This window comes from Notechis scutatus, chromosome 14, assembly GCF_049901735.1.
Source record: "Notechis scutatus isolate UNSWTSFEM ecotype Mainland chromosome 14, rNotScu1.2, whole genome shotgun sequence".
Taxonomy (NCBI): domain Eukaryota; kingdom Metazoa; phylum Chordata; class Lepidosauria; order Squamata; family Elapidae; genus Notechis; species Notechis scutatus.
In genome coordinates, this window is record NC_142022.1 from 2,092,840 (window position 1) to 2,114,269 (window position 21,430).

Consider the following 21,430-nt stretch of genomic DNA (forward strand, 5'->3'; position numbering starts at 1 on the left):
ACTTGGTATTTTGGCTGCTGCTGCACATGGCTGGCTCCTATTTAGCTGGTTGTCCATTAAGACTCCAAGATCCCTTTCCCAGTTCCTGCTATTGAGTCCGGTTTCATCCTGTCCATATGTGTAGTTTTGGGTTTTTTTTCTTGCCTAAGTGTCAGACTTTATTACTGCCGGACTCAAACTCACGGTCTCTTGCTGATTGGCCCAAAGTCACTCGGCTATGCCTATGGTTCCACTAGATCTGACGGTCTCCTGGTTATTGGCTATTGTAAATCCCAAAGCTGACGTTTGTGCAGGTTGCAGAAATGGAACACACCACAATCTCCTGGCGATTGGCTCAGCTGTCTTCCACACATGGGGGCGAGACTCAAACTCCTCACTTCTGGCCCGTTCCCTTTGACCTCTAAATGAAATTGGCTGCCATTTAGCAGGTCTGTGGGTGCCAACCTCTCCCAACTGTCTGAGCCCCTGAGCCCAGGTGGTATCTCCTTGCAAACAACCTGTTTGCAAAGGCCATGTCTGCCCACCCAGTGGCTGTTGCTTAGTGGCTTATGGGGGGGGGGTCATCTCTGACGTCACAGTGGAGGGGAGGGGAGGGGGCAGGAGGGGCTGTAACTGTCAGGGAAGGCCCAGCCATCAGCACCCAGGCCAGCTGCCCAAAGCCGCCATCATGGTTGCCCAAAGCCTGCTTGGTTGCATCTTCCTCTTCCTGTTCACGTCCTTTTAGGTAGGGGGGGTCCAAATCCCCCTGGGAGCAGCAGCTGCCCTCCCAGAAGCCCATGCTGGAGTCCGTGCAGGGGGAGGCCTCCTGGGTGCCCCCGATGAGCCCCCGGGCGGCTTCTGTGTTTGGAGCTTCTGTGCTTCCTTGCCTACAACAGGGGCCATTGGGGGAGGAAGGCCCTGCCCCCCAGATCCCTGCCCCCCAGGAGGAGGAGCAGAAAGGGGGGCAGAGAAATAAGCCTTGGGGTGCAGGGGCTGGAAGGCCATGTGGAGGCAAAGGAGGGGGGGTTAACACCCAGGGTTTCCCCGAAGCCATGAAGAGGAGGAGGATGTAACCACCACCTGAGATGAATTCACATGATACACCAAGCTGACCCCTCACCCACCAGCTGCACACACAGCACATGGACCACCCAGAGAGTTTAACATGATTAAACCTTATAGGTCATTTAATCCAACCCCCCTGCCCAAGCAGGAGACCCTACACCAATTTCTGACAGATGGCAGCCCAGTCTCTTCTTGAAAGCCTCCAGGGATGAAGCTCCCACAATTTCCGAATGCAACTTCTGTTCCATGGGCTGATTGTTCTCCCTGTCAGGAAATTCCTCCTTATTTCCAGGTTGAATCTCTCCTTGTTCAGTTTCCACCCATTCTTCCTTGTCTGGCCTTCAGGTGCTTTAGAAAATGGTTTGACCCCCTCCTCCTCTCTGGGGCAGCCCCTCAAATATTGGAAGATGCTATCCTATCTCCCCTGGTCCTTTTTACTAGAGTAGACCTATCCAGTTCCTGTAACCGTTCTTCATATGTTTGAGCCTCCAGTCCCCTCATCATCCTGGTCGCTCCTCTGCACTCTTTCCAGAGCCTCAGCATCTTCTTTGTGATGTGTTGATCCACATTGGCTGCAGGATTCCAGGTGCGGCCTCACCAAGGTTTTATAAAGTGATACTAAGACTTCACATTCTATGTCTTTCTGTTTATACAACCAAATATTGTATTCACTTTTTGGGCTGCCGCCACACACAGCTGACTCATTGGTCTTCTAGTCTACACCCCCCCACACACCCTGCACAAGCTCATACAATCTAGAATCTAAGGCTGGAAGGGACCTCGGAGGTCTTCTAGTCTACCCCACATGCCCAAGCTGATAGAATCATAGAATCGTAGGACTGGAAGGGACCTTGGAGGTCTTCTAGAGCAGCAGTCGCCAACCGATGGTCTGCAGCCCACTGGTGGTCTGCAAGAAAATGTTGGTGGGCCACAGAGAAATGTCACCCCCAGAGCACCCACCACCAAAGCAATTAATCCAGGCTGTGCGGAAACACAAGGCTGAGCTGCCCAAATGGCCCGCGGGAGCCCTCCCCACCCACTCACTCCTTACCTGGCAAACTTGCCTTCTACGTTGCTGTTTTTCCTTTTTTCCTCCCCTGACCATCAGCTGTTCTACTCTGCCGGGAGATTTAGATTAGCTAGGAAGCAGGAAATGGTTGGATTTCTTGCTTTCTAGCTAGTCTTTAGATCTTCGTCTCTGCTTTTAAGCACAGCCGAACCTCCCTTAGGACTGAAGTTTCTGTTATTCAGTGCAGACTCACAGCAAGCAAATTTCATGTGACAGACTCAGGTAGCCGGTGGCAGATAGATAGATCAATGAAGGATTCTGTGAGCAACTCAATCTGCCTGCCTGCTTTGCCTGATTTTGGGTAAAAGTTGCTCTTTTAAAAAATAAATAAATCAATATTTACATACATGATGTGCTGTGAGTTAATTTTGTGAGTTTGCTTGCTAGCAAATTTTATGGGTTTGCTTGTAAACAAATTTTATGTGATAGGCTCAGGTAGCTGATGGCAGAAAGACAGATCTCTAAGTAGATCTGTGATTCTGTGAGCAACTCAATCTGCCTGCCTGCTTGGCCTGGTTTTGGGTAAAAAGTTGCTCTTTTTAATAAAAAAAATTCAATATTTACAAACATGGTGTGTTGTGAGTTAATTTTGTGAGTTTGCTTGCTAGCAAATTTTATGTGACAGACTCAGGTAGCCAATGGCAGAAAGATAGATCTCTGAGTGAATCTGTGATCCTGTGAGCAACTCAATCTGCCTGCCTGCTTTGCCTGATTTGGGGTAAAAGTTGCTCTTTTCTTTATAAAAAATTCAATATTGATATAAATATTTATAATATTTACATACAAGCCGTGCCCAGCCAGTCACATGACCACCAAGCCACACCCACACCCACAGAACCGGTTGTTAAGAAATTTGAATCCCACCCCTGCCTCTGTGTTTGTGTGTGTGTGTGTGAGAGAGAGAGAGAGAAAGAGAGAGAGAGAGAGGGAGGGAGAGAGGGAGAGAGAGAGGTTAGATCAGATCTCTCTTTCTCTCTCCTTCTCCCTCCCACCAACGTCAGCAAGCCACCCTCAGTCAAAATTCATATTAATGGTCCCCAGGATTTAAAATTATGAATTTGGTGGTCCCTGAGGTCCAAACGGCTGGCGACCCCTGGACTAGTCCACCCCGTCACCCAGACTCATAGAATTGTACAGTTGGAAGGAACTTTGGGGGACTTCTGGAGGGAAGCTGTTCCAGTAGTTAATCGATTCCCACCATCAGGAAGCTTCTTCCTAATTCCAGGTTGCGTCTCTCCTTGATTAGTTTCCATTCATTATTTCTTGTCCTGCCTAGAGGTGCTTTGGAGAATAATTTGAGCACACACTTCTTTATAGCAGCCCCCCAAATACTGGAACATGGCTGTCATGTCACTCCTGGTCTTTCTTTTCACTAGAGTAAACATATCCAATTCCTGCAACCATTCTGCCCTCTCATGCATCTGGCCACCTTTTAAGCAAATCTATGTATGTATGTATGTATGTATGTATGTATGTATATAAATGTGTGTGTGTGTGTGTGTATGTTCCAGCATAACTCTGGAATGCCTCCAGCAATTTCAACCAAACTTGGTACACAGATTACTTACTCTCTGGAGACAAATACGTGTGTGTGTGTGTGTGTGTGTGTGTGTTTAACACCCCTAACACCCCTCGGGGTGTGTGTTGTGTTAAGATACAGCCTGTTGTGCCTTAAAATGGCTTCTACTGTACTGCCTTTATATGGCTTCTACTATACAGTGCTGTGGAGTTGCCATGGTAACAGCTTCACAGTACTCCACAAGGGGGCTCCCTCTGGTAAGGGGGAAAATCCAACCTTAGAAATTACGTTTGTTCCGGGATATTTTCAACAAGGCTTTGATTTATTCTTGAGGACAAATGTATGGCCATAAATAAATACCCGGGCAATGCCGGGATTATTGGCTAGTAAAACAGTACTGCTGACACACAAGCCTGATACACTGGGTTGAACTCATTTATTGTCTTCCCGTCATTACACACACAAAACATCTCCCCTGGAGTGATGGAGAAGGGAAAGGAACTTTGGACACGCAAAGAGTGACCGAAAGAACAGATGGCGAGTTTTAAGAGGAAAGGCCAGTGAATTTGCACAGCCCCATAGTTGGGTTCTCACAACGTACTTCATCCAGGGGATTACAATATTCTAAACCAGGGGTCTCCAACCTTGGCAACTTTAAGCCTGGCGGACTTCAACTCCCAGAATTCCCCAGCCAGCTTTGCTTTGAATTCTGGGAGTTGAAGTCCGCCAGGCTTAAAGTCGCCAAGGTTGGAGACCCCCCCTGTTCTAAACTGAATGAACATTTTGTGGGTCTTTTTTTGTGGTGTTGTGGGACTCTTAGCTTGTGGTCCAATCTGCTGAGTGGACCCAGGACATGGGTGAAGCCAGATGTTCCCTCCTGCCCGAATTGCTGTGTGAATCTAGCTATCCTACTTTGTGGACTGGGGATTGTGAGTTTGTGCATTAACTGAACATTAAAAAAAAGTTGGGTTGCGTTTCCTTAGTCTTTGTACTGGTAGTCCTCGACTTACAGAGTTCATTTAGTGACTGTTTAAAGTTGAGAAAAGTGACTTTCACGCTTGTGACCATTGCAGCATCCCCATAGTCACATGATCAAAATTCGGACGCTCTGGCAACTAGCTCGTACTTATGACGGTTACAGTGTCCCGCGATACCCCTTTTTGTGACCTTCTGACAAAGTAAAGTCAATGAGGAAGCCCAGATTCACTCCACAAGGGCATGATTCATTGAACAACTGCAGTAATTCACTTAACAACAGTGGCAAGGAAGCTCGTAACACGAGACCAAGCTCACGATGGAGGTTTCACTTAGCTACAGAAATTGTGGGCTCCATTCTGGTTGTAAGTCAAGGACTAGCCCTGGTGAACTCTCGGCATCAGCCAGCCTACTGGGGACGCCTGGAAGTGGAGGAAGGACGCGGATAAGGGGGCCACGTGGCTGCACAAGGGAGGAGGGGATTGTTGGCGTCCAGCTGGATGGACTTGAGCCAAAGGGGCCACAAAGGGGAGTCAACCACTCATCCCGCTGGATCCACCGGTAGACAAATTTCTGCGGACAGCACAGAAGTGGAACAGAGCTGGGGAGAGAAAGGGGAGAAGGTTAGTGTGATGGGCCAAAGGGGCGTGGCACAAAGCCAACACAGTCAGATAATCAGTAGGAGTCCCTTTATTAGCTCCAACTCTGCCCCCAATGTCCTGGTTACCTTCTGGGCTGGAGAAAAACTCTCCCAGGTACAGAATCCCTTGATTCTGCAGAGAATCAAGGCCAAAACATGGTCAACAAAAACTGGAACTGCAAGTCCAATCAAGGCAAAATGAGGTAATTAGTCTGGCAGGGCAGGAGAAGGAATTCCAGACGTGAAGGCACGGCAGTAATTTAACACAGTTGGGAGGATGCCAGGAACGCAGATAACTAACATCAACATAAGATAAACTCACGTTTGTTCCCAGCAAATGCGGCTCTCAGCTGCCTCTTCTTTAAACTCTCTGTGGCTAATGAAAGGAATCAGGGCCCTTTCCTCCCCCGTAAGCCATACAACTCACGTTGCTCCCTCCTCCGTTCCTCCCTGTGTGCCCTAGGATGAAGAGGGGGCGGGCTGGGTCTTCCTCTGAACTTCCTCTCCCTTGTTCTACCTCTTCCCTGCTCTGCCCAGCTTTGCCCTTCTCCATTTTACTCCACAGCCAACCTCCGACAGTTAGGGTCAGTTATATCCCACCCTTAGCCCTGTCCAGGATTGCCTGTTTTGGGCACTTTGCTTGTAATTACAACTTAGCCCAAATTTCTCACGATTTTTCCAAGATGGAGGAAACAGGGCCTATCATGCTAAGCAGTGAACATGAGAGACAGAGCTCAGGTGATAAGCAAGGACCGCCGCCTCCTGATCCGAGAGCACGAAGAGTGGAGAGAAGGTGAGAACAGCTCAGAGTGAGCCGACTACTCGGGAGGAGAGTGCCCCACCCCTCTCCACAAGGCACACCTGGGGACTGAGACTTAAGGAGACGATGTGGGGAGGGGCATTTATCGGGAACGAACGCTGAATTCCTGGGGTGTTGAATGCCGACGTTTGAACTTTCCTGGATTCCTTGCATTCTTTCTGGATTTATTTGGCTTTATGGAGAAACTTCCCAGATTATCAGAGTTTCTCATTCTGGGAGTTGAAGTTTGCACATCTTAACTGGTTAACATCTTAACTCTGAAATGGTACAGATTCTCCTCCTTGAGCAGGGGGCTGGACTAGAAGACCTCCAAGGTCCCTTCCAATTCTGTTATTCTATTCTATTCCATTCCATTCCATTCCATTCATTATTTCATATTCTAGTCTATTTTCTATTCTATTCTATTCTATTCTATTCTATTCTATTCTATTCTATTCTATTGTATTCTATTCTATTCCATTCCATTCCATTCCATTCCATTCCATTCCATTCTATTCTATTCTATTCTATTCTATTCTATTCTATTCTGCATTCTGTTCTATTCTATTCTATTCTATTCTATTCTATTCTATTCTGCATTCTATTCTATTCTATTCTGCATTCTGTTCTATTCTATTTTCTATTCTATTATTTTCTATTATATCCTATCCTATCCTATTTTATTCTATTCTATTCTTCATTCCAATATTCTATTCTATTCTATTCTATTCTCCATTCATTCCATTCCATTCCATTATTCATGCATTCTATTCATTCTATTCTATTTATTCTATTCTATTCTATTCTATTCTATTCTATTCTATTCTATTATTCTATTCTATTCTATTCTATTCTATTCTATTCTATTCTATTCTATTCTATTCTGCATTCTGTTCTATTCTATTTTCTATTCTATTCTATTATTTTCTATTATATCCTATCCTATCCTATCCTATCCTATTTTATTCTATTCTATTCCACTCCATGGAGTTCCCAGGGACACAGTCTGTAGGCAACACAAGCACACATGCCAACACACAGCAGAGGTAGTCCACGACTCACAACTATTCATTTAGTGACTGTCTGAAGTTGCAACAACACCGAGAAAGGTGACTTATGGCCGTTCTTCACCCTTATGACGGCTGCAAGCATCCCCAGGGTCACCCGATCAAAATTTGGATGCTTTGTCAACTGACTCATATTTATGACAGTCGCAGAGTCCTGGTTCCCCCTATTTGCAAACTTCTGACAAGCCAGGGAAGCCAGATTCACTTAACAACCGGGGTTAGGAACTTAACAACTGCAGTGATTTGTTTAACAGCAATGTGTGATAAAGTGGGGCAAAGCTCACTTAAGCTCACAACCGTCTTTCTTAACAATGGAAATTTTGGGCTCCGTTGTGGTTGTAAGATGAGGACTACCTTTACCATAGGATGAAGACTCAGGAATCCAGCAACCAGAGACCACCCCGCAGAGGCCCAGCCCCCCCCCTGGATCTGGAAGACGAGGGGAAGCTGGCTACACACGCTCACAGAGCCCCAATACCTGCTGAGAAGGTCAGGAGGACCGCGATCCAGCCCAGAATGTACGACCAGGAGAAGCGCCAGTCGGCGTAGCGCTTGCTGTAGAAATTCAGAGTCACGCCGGTGTAGACGGAGAGGCCCAGCAGGGCGAAGAGTCCTGGGAACAAAACGGGGGGTTTTCTTGAAACGATGTGAATTTGGGGGAAAATATCAAACTAGGCTTAGAACACAGAGCATAGAATAAGGGGGTTTGAAGGGACCCTGGAGGTCTTTCTATGCTTAGCCAAGCAGGGGACCTTACACCATTCTGGAAACATGGCTGTCCAGTCTCTTCTGGAAAACTTCCAGTGTTGGAACAACCACAACTTCTGGTGGGAAGCTGTTCCACTGGTTAATTGTCCTCACTGTCAGGAATGTTCCCTTTAGTTCTCAGTTGCTTCTCTCCTCGCTTAGTTTTCCATCTGTTGCTTCATCTCTTGCCCACGTTTAAGTCTATTGGCAAAGGTTCCACTCTGCAGAGCTTGTGTTTTCCCATTTGCTCAGCCTCCCAATTCCCCGGTCAAACTATCCTGTCTCCATCTTTCTGTAGAGCCACTTATAGAATAACAGAGTTTGGGAGGGACCTTGGAGGCCACCTAGTCGAACCCCCTGCTCGAGCAGGAGAGTCTATTCCAAATATTAACCTCTACCTAGCATTGAACTCACATCCTCCGGATTGTGAGGTTACCAGATCGTTCAAGATCGTTCTGGATCTTGAGCCTATCTTCTAAAGCAGAGGTCCCCAAACTTGTCCACTTAGCTAGCTGAGGAATTCTGGGCGTTGAAGTACACAAGTCTTAAAGTTGCCAAGTTTGGGGACCCCTGTTCTAAAACGTTGCCTATTCCTACCAGCTTGGTATCATCTGCAAATTTGATGGGTTCCCCTTCTGTCCTTTCATCTAAATTGTTTATGAAGATGTTGAAGAGTCCTGGGCCCGAGACAGAACCTTGTGGCAGCCCACTGCTTGCTTCCCTCCATGTCAATGCAATTCTATTGAGGACAACACGTTGAGTGCGGTTGGTCGCCAGTCACAAATCCATCTGATGGCAATGCCACATTTTTCTAGCTTACTAAGAAGTAAATTGTGGTTCTACTTTATCAAATGCTTTACTGAAGTCTAAGTATTCTATGTCCACAGCATTTCACTGATCCACTAAGTTAGTCACTTTGTGAAAGAATGAAATAAATTTTGTTTGGCATGACCTGTTTTTGACAAACCTGTGCTGGCTTCTAGTAATCAGATACAGATGATTAGAGTTGGAAGGGACCTTGTAGGTCATCTACTCCAACCCCCCACCCAAGCAGGAGACCCTACACCATTTCTGACAGATGGCAGCCCAGTCTCTTCTTGAAAGCCTCCAGGGATGAAGCTCCCACAACTTCCGAAGGCAACTTCTGTTCCATGGGTTGATTGTTCTCACTGTCAGGAAAATTCCTCCTTATTTCCAGGTTGAATCTCTCCTTGATTAGTTTCCACCCTTTGCTTCTTGTCCTGCCTTCAGATGCTTTGGAAAATAAGTCAACCCCTTCTTCTTTGGGGCAGCCCCTCAAATATTGGAAGAGTGCTATAATGTCACCCCTACTCTTTTTTACTAGAGTAGACATATCCAATTCCTGCAACCGTTTGTAGTATTTTTGAGTCTCCAGTCCCCTCATCATCCTGGTTACACTGAATCTCTCCCTGTACAGTTTCCATCCATTATTCCTTGTCTGGCCTTCAGGTGCCTTGGAAAATGGCTTGACCCCTTCCTCCTCTCTGGGGCAGCCCCTCAAATACTGGAAGGCTGCTCTCCTGTCTCCCCTGGTCCTTCTCTTCCCAAGACTAGCCAGGCCCAGTTCTTATAACCGTTCCTCATATGTTTTAGCCTCCAGTCCCCTCATATAGAAGCAATCTACATAGACTTCTGTAAAGCCTTTGATTCAGTGGTACACGACAAACTACTCCTAAAACTAAAACTAAAATCTTATAGTATCTCTGGACACCCGCATAACTGGATAGAAGCATTTCTGTCAAACAGACAACAAATGGTCAAAATTGGGAACATCCTATCAAATTCTGTACCTGTCAACAGTGGTGTCCCCTAAGGCAGTGTTCTAGGACCAACTCTCTTCATACTCTACATAAATGACCTCTGTGATCATATTAAGAGCAACTGCATTCTTTTTGCTGATGATGTAAAGCTATTCAACACCACAGACAATACTGCTACCCTTCAAAAAGACCTCGACTATGTATCAGAATGGTCAAACAAATGGCAACTTCAAATCTCAACAAATAAATGCTCTGTCCTACATATTGGCAAAAAAAATCAGAAAATAAAATACAGGCTGAATAGTCAAGACCTTGTTGATGATCCAAACTCTGTCAAGGACCTTGGAGTTCTCATCTCTAATGATCTAAGTGCTAGAGCCCACTGTAACTACATAGCCAAAAAGGCATTAAGAGTTGTTAACCTAATCTTACGTAAGTTTTTCTCTGATAATATTACACTACTAACTAGAGCATACAAAACATTTGCTAGATCAATACTCAAATACAGCTCATCAGTCTGCAACCCACATTACGTATCTGATATTAACACAGCTGAGAAAGTCCAGAAATATTTCACAAGAAGAGTTCTCCGCTCCTCTATTCCTTGCAGAATATTTTATGCCACCAGACTTGAAATTCTAGACCTAGAAAACCTAGAACTACGCTGCCTTCGGTCTGATCTAAGTATAGTATATAAAATCATACATTGCAATGTCCTACCTGTCAATGAATACTTCAGCTTCAACCATAACAACACAAGAGTAAACAATAGAACAAACTCAAAGTAAACCGCACCAAACTTGATTGCAGGAAATACGACTTCAGCAACAGAGTGGTCAATGTCTGGAATACTCTACCTGACTCTGTGGTTTCTTCCCCAAACCCCAAAAACTTTAACCTTAGACTGTCTACTATTGACCTCACCCCTTTCCTAAGAGGTCTGTAGGGGCGTGCATAAAGCGCACCAACGTGCCTACCGTCCCTGTCCTATTGTTTCTTTTATTTTTTATTTTTCTTATATGTATCCATGTATTCATAACTATGTTTTTACTTATATCTATTATCTTGTAAGCAATTGACAAATAAAAATAAGTAAAATAAAATAAATAAATAAATCATCCTGGTTGCTCTTCTCTGCATTCTTTCTAGAGTCTCAACCTCTTTTTTTATAGTGTGGTGACCAAAACTGGATGCAGTACTCTAGGTGTGGCCTTAGTAAGGCTTACTAATACAGGTGGACAGGTTGAAGTCACACCAAGGTGTCTTCATGTGGCTTGAAGCCATCGTTGTATTATAAACAGCAACACTCAAGCCAGAGACCTCCAAACTTGGCAACTTTAAGACTTGTGGACTTCAACTCCCGGAATTCTGGGAGTTGTAGTCCACAGGTCTTAAAATTGCCAACTTTGGGGAGATCCTTGCTCTCAGCTAAAACCAAGCAAGCCACTTTCCACTATAGATTAGGGATCCCCAAACCTTTTCCTTCGTTCCCCCAAACCGCTGATCAGAATGTCCTCATTTAAATGTCCAGTATGGTGACCAAAACTGGGTGCAGTACTCTAGGTGTGGCCTTACTAAGGCTTTATAGAGTGGTAGTAGTACCTCCCTTGATCTTGATTGTATCCCTCTGTTAATGCAATCACCTTGTTCAGTTTCTAGGTTGTTGTGGTTAGCCGGCAGCAGGTGCGGATGGCTGAGGAGAGCGAGGACTCAGATGAGGGGCAGGACCATCAGGGAGTGGACTGCTGCCTTCAGAGATTGGGGGGGGGGCTGGCAGCAGCGATGAGGTGGTTCCCGAGGAGCCTGTGCCAAGTGCGTATGCGTGCAGGATTGCTCACAGGAAAGAGCAGCTACAACAGCACAGGTGACTTGGGAGTAAGGCTGCAAGGTAATGGCCCCTCCTTCAAGAAGATAAAAGCCAGCTGTGAATCGGACGTTCTTTGCAGGAAGCAAAGACGTTTTGAAACTCGAGCCTTGTGGGCATTGCAGTATCTTAGTTGGTATTTGAAGACTCTTGCGTTGTGAAATATTTCTTATCTGTTATTCTTGGCAGCCTCACACAGTTTTGGCGAGGTTTGTGCTTATCAAAGTTAATTGGTTTGCAGCAGCCTTTTAACCGGGGATTCGTAAGAATCCTTAAAAGGTTTCTGTTCCCTTCGGTTCATGTTTGTTTTATTGGAAAAGGTCAGAACATAGGTGCTCGAAAATACACCGCTTACCTCTGGATAGAGTGGTGGTTTGTCAGGCTTGGAGACAGCTGGACTTCAACTCCCAGAATCCTCCCAGCCAGACCCACTTACCTGCGATCAAGAGGGTGACCCCTGCCGAGCGACTGCGGGAGAAGCGGTTGGTGCCAGAGTAGGTCATCAGCTCCAGGATAATCCCAGCAAAGGAAGAGAGGATTGAGATGAGCATGAAGGCTCTCGTGGCGTCCCAGAAAGCTGTGGGTTGGGGGAGCAAGAGCCATTGGTTTCCCTCACACCACGCTTAGCTTCAAGTTCACTTTCTGAACTTGAAGCTAACGTGAACGTGAGCTTAATGACCGGTTCAAAGTTAGGATGGGGTCCTTCCCAGAGTTACTTTACCACCCAGCGTTCTGATAGTCACAGTCATTTTTTGGTCACAGTTGTTAAATGAAGCGCTGAAGTTGTTAAGTGAATCGAGCAGTCATTAGGCAAATCCGCCATCCCTCATTGACTGGACTTGGGGGAAGCCAGCTTGAAAGATCACAAATGGTGATCCCGTTGATCCTAGGACAGAGGTCCCCAAGTTTGGCCACTTTAAGACTTGTGGACTTCAACTCCCAGAATCCCAAACTTGGCCACTTTAAGACTTGTGGACTTCAACTCCCTGGTAGTTGAAGTCCACAAGTCTTAAAGTGGCCAAGTTTGAAGACCTCTGTCCTAGGGCATTGCAACCATTTGGAGAAGATATCAAGATAGAAAGTGGGAGATGGTGAATTCTAGTTCTGCCTTAGCCCTGAAAGCCAGTTGGGTGACTTAGGGCCAATCACCAGGAGACAGTGAGTTCTAGTCCCACCTTAGCCATGAATGCCAACTACTTCTCAGTCAAACCCACCTCACAGGGCTGTTGTTATTAGGAAAATGGGAGGAGGAAGATGTGTTGGATATGTTCCTTGCCTTGAGTAATTGCAAAAGTAGTGAAGGCAGGATACAAATAAAATAAAATAATTAATATATGCTGATTGACAATTGCCCAAATTTGGACCTCATCACCATGGAAGTGTTCAATAGTTGTTGGTGTGAGAACTGGTCATGTCACTTTTTTCAGCACCATTGTAACTTTGAACCGTCGCTATATGAATGTCCATAAGTCAAAGATTACCATATCTTTACAGATGCTCAGAGGATGCCCTAAATCAGGGGTGTCCATCCTTGGCAACTGAAATGGTATAGATTATCCTGGTTGGGGAGGGGGCTGGACTAGAAGACCTCCAAGGTCCCTTCCAGCTTCTATTCTATTCTATTCTATTCTATTCTATTCTATTCTATTCTATTCTATTCTATTCTATTCTATATTCTGTTCTGTTCTGTTCTGTTCTGTTCTGTCTGTTCTGTTCTGTTCTATTCTATTTTCTATTCTATTCTATTTTATTCTATTCTCTGTTCTGTCTGTTCTGTCTGTTCTGTTCTGTTCTGTTCTGTTCTCTATTCTATTCTATTCTATTTTATTCTATTCTATTTTCTGTTCTCTTCTGTTCTGGTCTGTTCTGTCTGTTCTGTTCTATTCTATTCTATTCTATTCTATTCTATTCTATTCTATTCTATTCTATTCTATTCTATTCCATTCCATTCCATTCCATTCCATTCCATTGAAGGCCTGTGGACCTACTCTCAGAATTCCCTAGTCAGCCACGCTTTAAGACAAACTGGCTGGGGAATTCTGGGAGTTGAAGTCCACAGCTCTTCAACTTGCCGAGGTTGGAAGCCACCCCTGTACTAAACCAGCCCAATAGGGGCTCTTGGGATGGTGCAGCGAAAACAGCCCCATTTTCCAGCCCCCAACCATGGTCTCCTCACCGAGGGTGATGGTGTGCGGGTGGCATTTGTTCCCCACACAGAAGCGCCAGAGCCCTTGGTTGCTGAGGTTGCCGGAGTATCGGTATTGCATCCAAAAGTCCGTCGCTGTGGCAACAATGAGGAGGACCAGCCCAGAAGTGGCGCACAACAGGGCCCCTCCCATCCAGCCGAACATCGTGGCCCCTGGTGGTCGAGACGCTCCAGCGGGGTCTCCTTTTGGAAGAAGAAAGGGGTGGGGGAAATTCTGCAAACTGGGAAAATCAGCCCAATTGGGATGTCCTGGTATGATTTGATTGCATCCTAGTATGATTATCTAGTAGACGTCCTTGTATGACCAACAACTCTCATTAAGTGTTGCCCCTGATGATTCCTGACTCTTGACGGATGGATCTTTTCTTTTATGTACCCTGAAAGCATTTGCACCAAAGACGAATTCCTTGTGTGTCCAATCACACTTGGCCAATAAAGAGATTCTATTCTATTCTATTCTATTCTATTCTATTCTATTCTATTCTATTCTATTCTATTCTATTCTATTCTATTCTTTATCTATTTTCTTTACTTTTCTGTTCTATTCTATTCTATTCTATTCTATTCTATTCTATTCCATTCCATTCCATTCCATTCCATTCCATTCCATTCTTTAAACTGTTTCCTAGTATGATTTGATTGCTTATTATACCCTATGACTATCATTAAGTGTTGCACCTGATGATTCTTGACAAGTGTATCTTTTCTTTTATGTACACTGAGAGCATTTTGCACCAAAGACAAATTCCTGGTGTGTCTAGTCACACTTGGCCAATAAAGAATTCAATTCAATTCAATTCAATTCTATTCTTTATCTATTATCTTTACTTTTCTATTCTATTCTATTCTATTCTATTCTATTCTATTCTATTCTATTCTATTCTATTCTATTCTATTCTATTCTATTCTATTAATTCCATTCTATTCCATTCCATTCCATTCTTTAAACTGTTTCCTAGTATGATTTGATCGCTTATTGTACCCTATGACTATCATTAAGTGATGATTATTCTTGACTCTTGACGGATGTCTCTTTTCTTTTATGTACACTGAGAGTATTTGCACCAAGACAAATTCCTGGTGTGTCCAATCACACTTGGCCAATAAAAGAATTCTAATTTCTACGTTTTGTTTCTTTTTCTCCTCTTGACTTTTGATGGGTGGGAGCAACACTTGCTATTTAGTTTTGCTGCTCAGAAAAAGCTAGGCAAGAGTGGCCCAGTCCTCCGTGTGTGGACTTCAATTCCCAGAATCCCCCCCTTACATCCTGGCAAATTAGCTCAGTGGTTTCTCAACCTCAGTCTCTTTAAGATGGGTGGACTTCGACTCCCAGAATCCACCTGTTCTGACCTAGGCTTCCTGGGCACTAAGCAGACTCTTTGTCCCGGGAAAACCGCTTTTATGAAACGAAGGTGAATTTATGGCATTCACCTTCATCCAAAGGCCTGGCAAACAAGTCTTTCAAGAGTGTGATGAGGAGCACAGGCCTTATCTAGCCTGGAGAGCTGCCGAGTAACTATTTCCCAATGCAGTGCTGACAAGGAAGGGCTCAGCGCAGAGTCTCTGAGATGCAGACAGATCTTCACACTGCTGCAACGGACGAATTGTTTCCTGCAAAAGCCCCCTCCCCTTTGGCTCCTCTTTTAATCCCTATGGGAGGGGGCATTCACCATCCACCTGTGTCTTTACTCCCAAGTCGACCCTTGTTCCTTAACTGTTCCCTTCTCCTGGCAGCTCTGCGCATGCGCACACTGGGAACAGGCTCCAGCTGTTCTTCTGCCTCACTATCTCCGGCTATGAAAGGTAGCTAGACGGACGGCCCTGGCCCCATCTCTACCTCCAACGCAGAGCCCTCGTCAGAGCCTTCCTCAGCCTCCAGGACTGGCCCATGCTCCTTCCCAAACTTCTCACTGTCTGACTCTGCCGCCAGCTCCGCTAGCCTCCTGCGGGCCACAACACCATCCATTTGATCTGGACAGCTAGCTCAGTGTTTTTGCACCTCTGCAACTTTAACAGATGTGTGGACTTCAATTCCCAGAATTCCCTCCTTAGATTTTGGCATTCTAAGTCAGTGTTTCTCAACCCCAGCATCTTTAAAATGGATGGACTTCAACTCCCAGAATCCCCCATTTGATCTGGACAGCTAGCTCAAGATTTCTCAACCTCAGTAAGATATATAAACTTCAACTACCCAGAATTGCAGAGAATTCTAACTAAGGAATACTGGGAGTTGAAGTCTACCTATTCTAAAGTTTCAGAGGTTGACCAATACTCCTCTAGCCCCTTGAGTAACTACCACCCTGGTTAACAATAATTTTAATCTACCTATCACCTAGTCCACAATCCAAATGGTTACTGATCATGGGGACAAATTCCTCCCTCGTTCTTTGCTAGAACAAATTTTGCAAAAAGAACACCAGACCCTACATGGTTGTTAGTGATTCTCACACACTCTCATCACACTTACAACAACAATCACATTTTTCCTCACCTTGGGGAGAACTCTTATCTTCCTAATTAAGGCTGTATCCCAGTCACAGATGCTCTGCCAGGCAAAAAATACAAAGACAAGGAGAGAAATATCAAGCTACGTCATTGTTTCCAGTGGTCCAATTCTAAAAACAGAGTGCAGGTGGTTCTCGACTTAACAACCACAATTGAGCCCAACATTTCTGTTGCTAAGTGAAACATTGGTGAAGTGTGCTTTACTTTATTTTAAGACCTTTCTTGCCACTGTTGTTAAGTGAATCACTGCGGTTAATTTAGTAACAGTGTGTCAACTCATAAAACATTTTGTATACATGTTTTATAGTTGACAACAGAAAGAAGGGGGGAGTTTCAAAGAGCAGGCGGCAGTGTGGAATCGAAAGTACATTCCATTCATATTTTCTTCAAAGACTGATTAGATGACTGAAGGTTCTGCCATGCAAAAATCTAATTTGGAGAGCATGATTGATGACTCTTGGCTATGGACATTTTTCGTTGGATGAGGCACCCAAAGGAGTGTGTGTGTGTGGGGGGGAAGCAGGATCAAGGGTGACAGTGAATTACGTATCTCAGAGTTGGCTATGCCCAGGTAAATGCCAGATGTAGAATGTTACCTTCAAATAAATCTTTTTTAGTTTTGGGAGTGTGGCTCGAGGCTCATGATTTAATTGGAGTAACTGCCGGAATCCTGACAGATAGCCAACTCTGAGATACGTAATTCACTGTCACCCTTGATCCTGCTTTTCCCACCACCCCTCTGGGTGTTAACACAGAGTTGTTAAGTGAATCCCGTTAACTTTGCTTGTCAGAAGGTCGCAAAAGGGGATCCCATGACCCAGGGATTCTACAACAGTCATAAGTACATGCCAGTTGCCGAGAATCTGAATATTGATCCCATGACTATGGGGATGCTGCAACAGTCGTACCAGTAAGTGTGTAAAACAGTGCAAAACTCATTTTTCAGTACCATTGAAACTTTGAACAGCCACTAAACAAGCTGTTGTAAATCAAGGACTACCAGTAATGTTGCTTTCAGACAAGACGTTATGGGTGGTTTACTTTGGTGAGATTTTTGAGCAGGGGTGGGATTCAAATTTTTTAACAACCTGTTCTGTGGGCGTGGCTAGATGGACGTGGCCATGTGACTGGGTGGGCGTGGTTTCTTCTTCTTTTCTTTTTTTTTGCAGTACTCCCTGGGCCTCTTGGGCCTCAGGGGAGCCTCCTGGGCGAAGCAGTAAAACAGCGAGAGGGATACGGAACAGCTGATCATCAAAAAAGCTGATCTTCGGGAGGGGGCAAAATACCTTAAGGAGTGACTGGGCGGGGGAGAACATAGCCAGCGATGCTGGGCATGAGTGCGATGTCATGCATGCACGATAAGGCCTGACTGGGCGGGGAGGGGAGGGGCAGGTGGAGAGGGGCGGGGCGGGGCAAGCAGAGAAGGGCGGGGCCAGCCAGGGCACAATTTGCCGGTTCTCTGAACTGCGCAGAATTGTAACAACCGGGTCTATAGAACCGGTCCGAACCGGTACAATCCCATCCCTGCTTTTGAGCCTTTAAGATAATGCACCACCATAGTCTTTTGGGGTAGTTGATGGTTCAACGTGTGGTACGGATTTAAACAATGGATTCATCTAATAGTCTAATTGAAGGGTTTCTGAGCCCCGCTGTCCTGCTGTGGCCATAAAAATCACCCACATGAAACACGAAACCTAATTAATGCCGAGGGATTAATTACTGGAGGAGCTTTAAACATTTGAAAAGCACATTCGTCTAAAATATAGTTTCTCTATTTGGGCAACTTGAAGATCGATGGACTTCATTTCCCAGAATTCCCCAGCCAGCAAAGACTTCTGGGAGTTAAAGTCCACACATCTTCAAGTCATCAAAGTCAATAATCAGTGGTCTAAAAGTAAGAACACCCCCAAGGACCCCACAATTGAGTTACAAGTATTATCTTTTATCGATATGTTCCTGTTCTGAGCATCTCACCGTTTTAAGAAACTTCTTTATTCAGACCAGGGTTCTGTTCTAAAAACAACAACAACAGTTTCACACATGACTTTAAGCCAGTGTCTTCCAAACTTGGGTAAAATGATCCAAAATTGGACAAAAGTGGGTGGGGTGTGGGTGGGTGGTGGTGTAGGATTGTTTAACTTTATAAATCCAATCACAATCTGGACATTTAAATGAGGACATTCTGATCAGCGGTTTGGGGGAACGAAGGAAAAGGTTTGGGGATCCCTAATCTATGGTTGAAAGTGGCTTGCTTGGTTTTAGCTGAGAGCAAGGGTCTCCCCAAAGTTGGCAATTTTAAGACCTGTGGACTACAACTCCCAGAATTCCGGGAGTTGAAGTCCACAAGTCTTAAAGTTGCCAAGTTTGGAGATCCCTGGCTTTAGAGTGTTGCTGTTTATAATACAACGATGGCTTCAAGCCACATGAGGACACCTTGGTGTGACTTCAACCTGTCCACCTGTATTAGTAAGCCTTAGTAAGGGCACACCTAGAGTACTGCATCCAGTTTTGGTCGCCATGATACAAAAAAGATGTTGAGACTCTGGAAAGAGTGCAGAGAAGAACAACCAGGATGATGAGGGGACTGGAGGCTCAAACATATGAAGAACGGTTACAGGAACTGGGCCTGGCTAGTCTAGGGAAGAGAAGGACCAGGGGAGACAGGAGAGCATCTTCCAATATTTGAGGGGCTGCCACAGAGAGGAGGAAGGGGTCAAGTTATTTTCCAAGGCACCTGAAGGCCAGAGAAGGAATAATGGATGGAAACTGAACAAGGAGAGATTCAACCTGGAAATAAGGAGAAACTTTGTGACCGTGAGAACAATCAACCCATGGAACAGAAGTTGCCCTCTGAAGTTGTGGGAGCTTCATCCCTGGAGGCTTTCAAGAAGAGACTGGACTCCCATCTGTCAGAAATGGTGTAGGGTCTCTTGCTTGAGTGGGGGAGTTGGACTAGATGACCTCCAAGGTCCCTTCCACCCTAATCTATGAAACTCTCTCTCTCACTTACCTTCAACAGTCGGTCCAGGGACCCACCATGATCCGAGGAAGACGCCCTTGGCGAGTGTTCGATTCCCCCCCGATGCCTCCGGCTCGCTCTTCCATGCGCCTGTCGCCCACCTCAGCCACCGCCGAAGCTGCACGCCACCCCGGCCGAAAATGCTGAGGAGACGCAACTTTTATAGAGCCCTTTGGCGCAGCACATTGTCTGCCCGGTGACAAGGCTGACAATGGGGTGGAAGCATCTCGCACCCACCGGTTGCCAAGCATCCACTCTCTCCTGCCAGGTTTTTTGCTGATGCAGGAGGACCAATCAATGGAATCGTGGCCAGGATTCAACGGAGCCAGCAAATCGTCTGATCCCTAACGAGAGATCGCGGCTGGCATTCTTTTGGGACTGCAGGTCCCATCCCCGAGCTGAAGGCTGCCGTTTCCCTGCAGCCCCCAGGGCCCTAAAACCCAGCCCTGGAAATGTTGGTCATCCTCAACATACATTTTAGTTCATTTAGGGACGGTTCGAAAGTCACAACAGCAATGGAGAAAGGGACTTTGAACCATGTTTTTTTTTTTTTCACAGTTGCAACACGATTTCTGACAGAGGGCAGTCCAGTCTCTACTTGAAAGACTCCAGGGATGAAGCTCCCACAACTTCCGAAGGCAACTTCTGTTCTATGGGTTGATTGCTCCCACTGTCAGAAAAATTCCTCCTTATTTCCAGGTTGAAAAATCTCTCCTTGTTCAGTTTCCACCCATTATTCCTTGTCTGGCCTTTGGGTGCCTTGGAAAATAACTTGACCCCTTCCTCCTCTCTGTGGCAGCCCCTCAAATATTGGAAGATCGCTATCATGTCCCTCTGGTCCTTCTCTTCCCTAGACTAGCCAGGCCTAGTTCCTGCAATTGTCCGTCGTATGTTTTAGCCTCCAGTCCCCTCATCATCCTGGTTGCTCTTCTCTGCACTCTTTCTAGAGTCTCATCTTTTTTGTATCCTGGTGACCAAAATTGGATGCAGTTCTCTAGGTGTGGCCTTACTAAGGCTTTATAGAGTGGGATTAGTACCTCTCTTTTTCTTGACTGTATCCCTTTGTTAATGCCATTTAGGATGGCCTTGGCTTTTTTGCTGCTCTATTTATTGAAATGTATATGCATATAAATTTAATAAATAAGTAAAGCTTGTGTGCATCTCTCTCTTTTCTCTCTCTATAAAAATAAGTCCCAGAGCAGCCCTGGCAGATCCCTGCTGCTTTTGTGAGTTGAAGGATCTTTCATTTGAGGAAGAAAGATCTGGGTTTTTTTTCCCTATTCCAACACCCCCCCAAAAAAAAAAACACCACACACACACAAAAAAAACCCAAATCAGCACTGGATTAACGGGGAGAACACCAATCGTTATTTTAACTCAACTTGGAATTCTGCTGAAATGGCTGTTTTTCTTCCTCTGGAGTTGGAGATCAGGCGGGGATGTTTTCAAATGTTCTGCCCCTAGGAATATCAGCAGGGCAATGTGCCCCCCTGCTGAAACTTAAATAGCCCATGGTGTATTTAAGTAAGCACTGAGAAAGGAGGGAGGGAAGAAGGAAGGAAGGAAGGAAGGAAGGGCCTCCCCTGGCATTCTCACGTTATTACGCAAAAACGAAGAACGACAAACAAGTCAAACGATTTATTCAAGAGACGCTGGTCCTGGAATTCTGCGTCGTTGAAATAGAACAATTTGCCTTGGACACTTTGGCTAGCAATGTGCAAACTCCCAAACGTTGCAGGAGGCGGTCAGCCCCCTCCTGGAAGATCCAGCGCAGGAAAAGCAGCCCTTAAACCCTTTAAAAGGCTTAGTCCCTTCCCCAGGGAGCCCCCGGATTCAGTCCTCCAGGTTACGGAAAGCGTTCTGCATCTCCTCATTCAGCTGAGCGTAGCAGGCTTTTATCTTGGCCTCGCCATCCTTTGCTGGGTCCTGCATGGAATATGGAACAACAGACTTGGAAGGGGCCTCGGAGGCCTTCTAGTCGAACCTCCTGCCCAAGTAGCAGACCCTAGAGCCTAGGCCATCTCAGTCAAAGGGCTGTCCAGTCTCGTTTGGAGAACCTCTAGTCATGGAGCAGCCACAACTCCAGGAAGAAAGCTGATCTATCTGTCATCTATCTCTCTACCTCCCTCTCTTTCTCTCTCTCTATCTCCTCTATCTATTGATCTATCAATCTATCTATCTTTTTTCTAATCTCT

The 21,430-nt window shown here is 45.5% G+C and overlaps 2 protein-coding genes across 2 annotated transcripts in view; both read right to left on the minus strand.

Annotated features, from left to right (window-relative positions):
• Positions 1-4,049: 4,049 nt before the first annotated feature.
• Positions 4,050-19,772, minus strand: LOC113425411 (lens fiber membrane intrinsic protein-like). The gene is made up of 6 exons (XM_026687557.2): positions 19,227-19,772; positions 16,203-16,256; positions 13,682-13,894; positions 11,942-12,082; positions 7,592-7,726; positions 4,050-5,208 (listed from the first exon to the last, which is right to left on the minus strand). The coding sequence occupies exons 3-6, from the start codon at positions 13,854-13,856 to the stop codon at positions 5,141-5,143; spliced, it is 519 nt and encodes a 172-aa protein (XP_026543342.1). The 5' UTR covers positions 13,857-13,894; positions 16,203-16,256; positions 19,227-19,772; the 3' UTR covers positions 4,050-5,140.
• A 1,119-nt stretch (positions 19,773-20,891) lies between these two features.
• LOC113425407 (V-type proton ATPase catalytic subunit A-like) overlaps positions 20,892-21,430 on the minus strand; it is a 33,446-nt gene continuing 32,907 nt past the window's right edge. Inside the window, exon 16 of the mRNA XM_087943588.1 lies at positions 20,892-21,161. Within this exon, the coding sequence (XP_087799714.1) occupies positions 21,069-21,161 (93 nt within the window). The 3' untranslated portion in view covers positions 20,892-21,068. The remainder of the gene's footprint in view (positions 21,162-21,430) is intronic.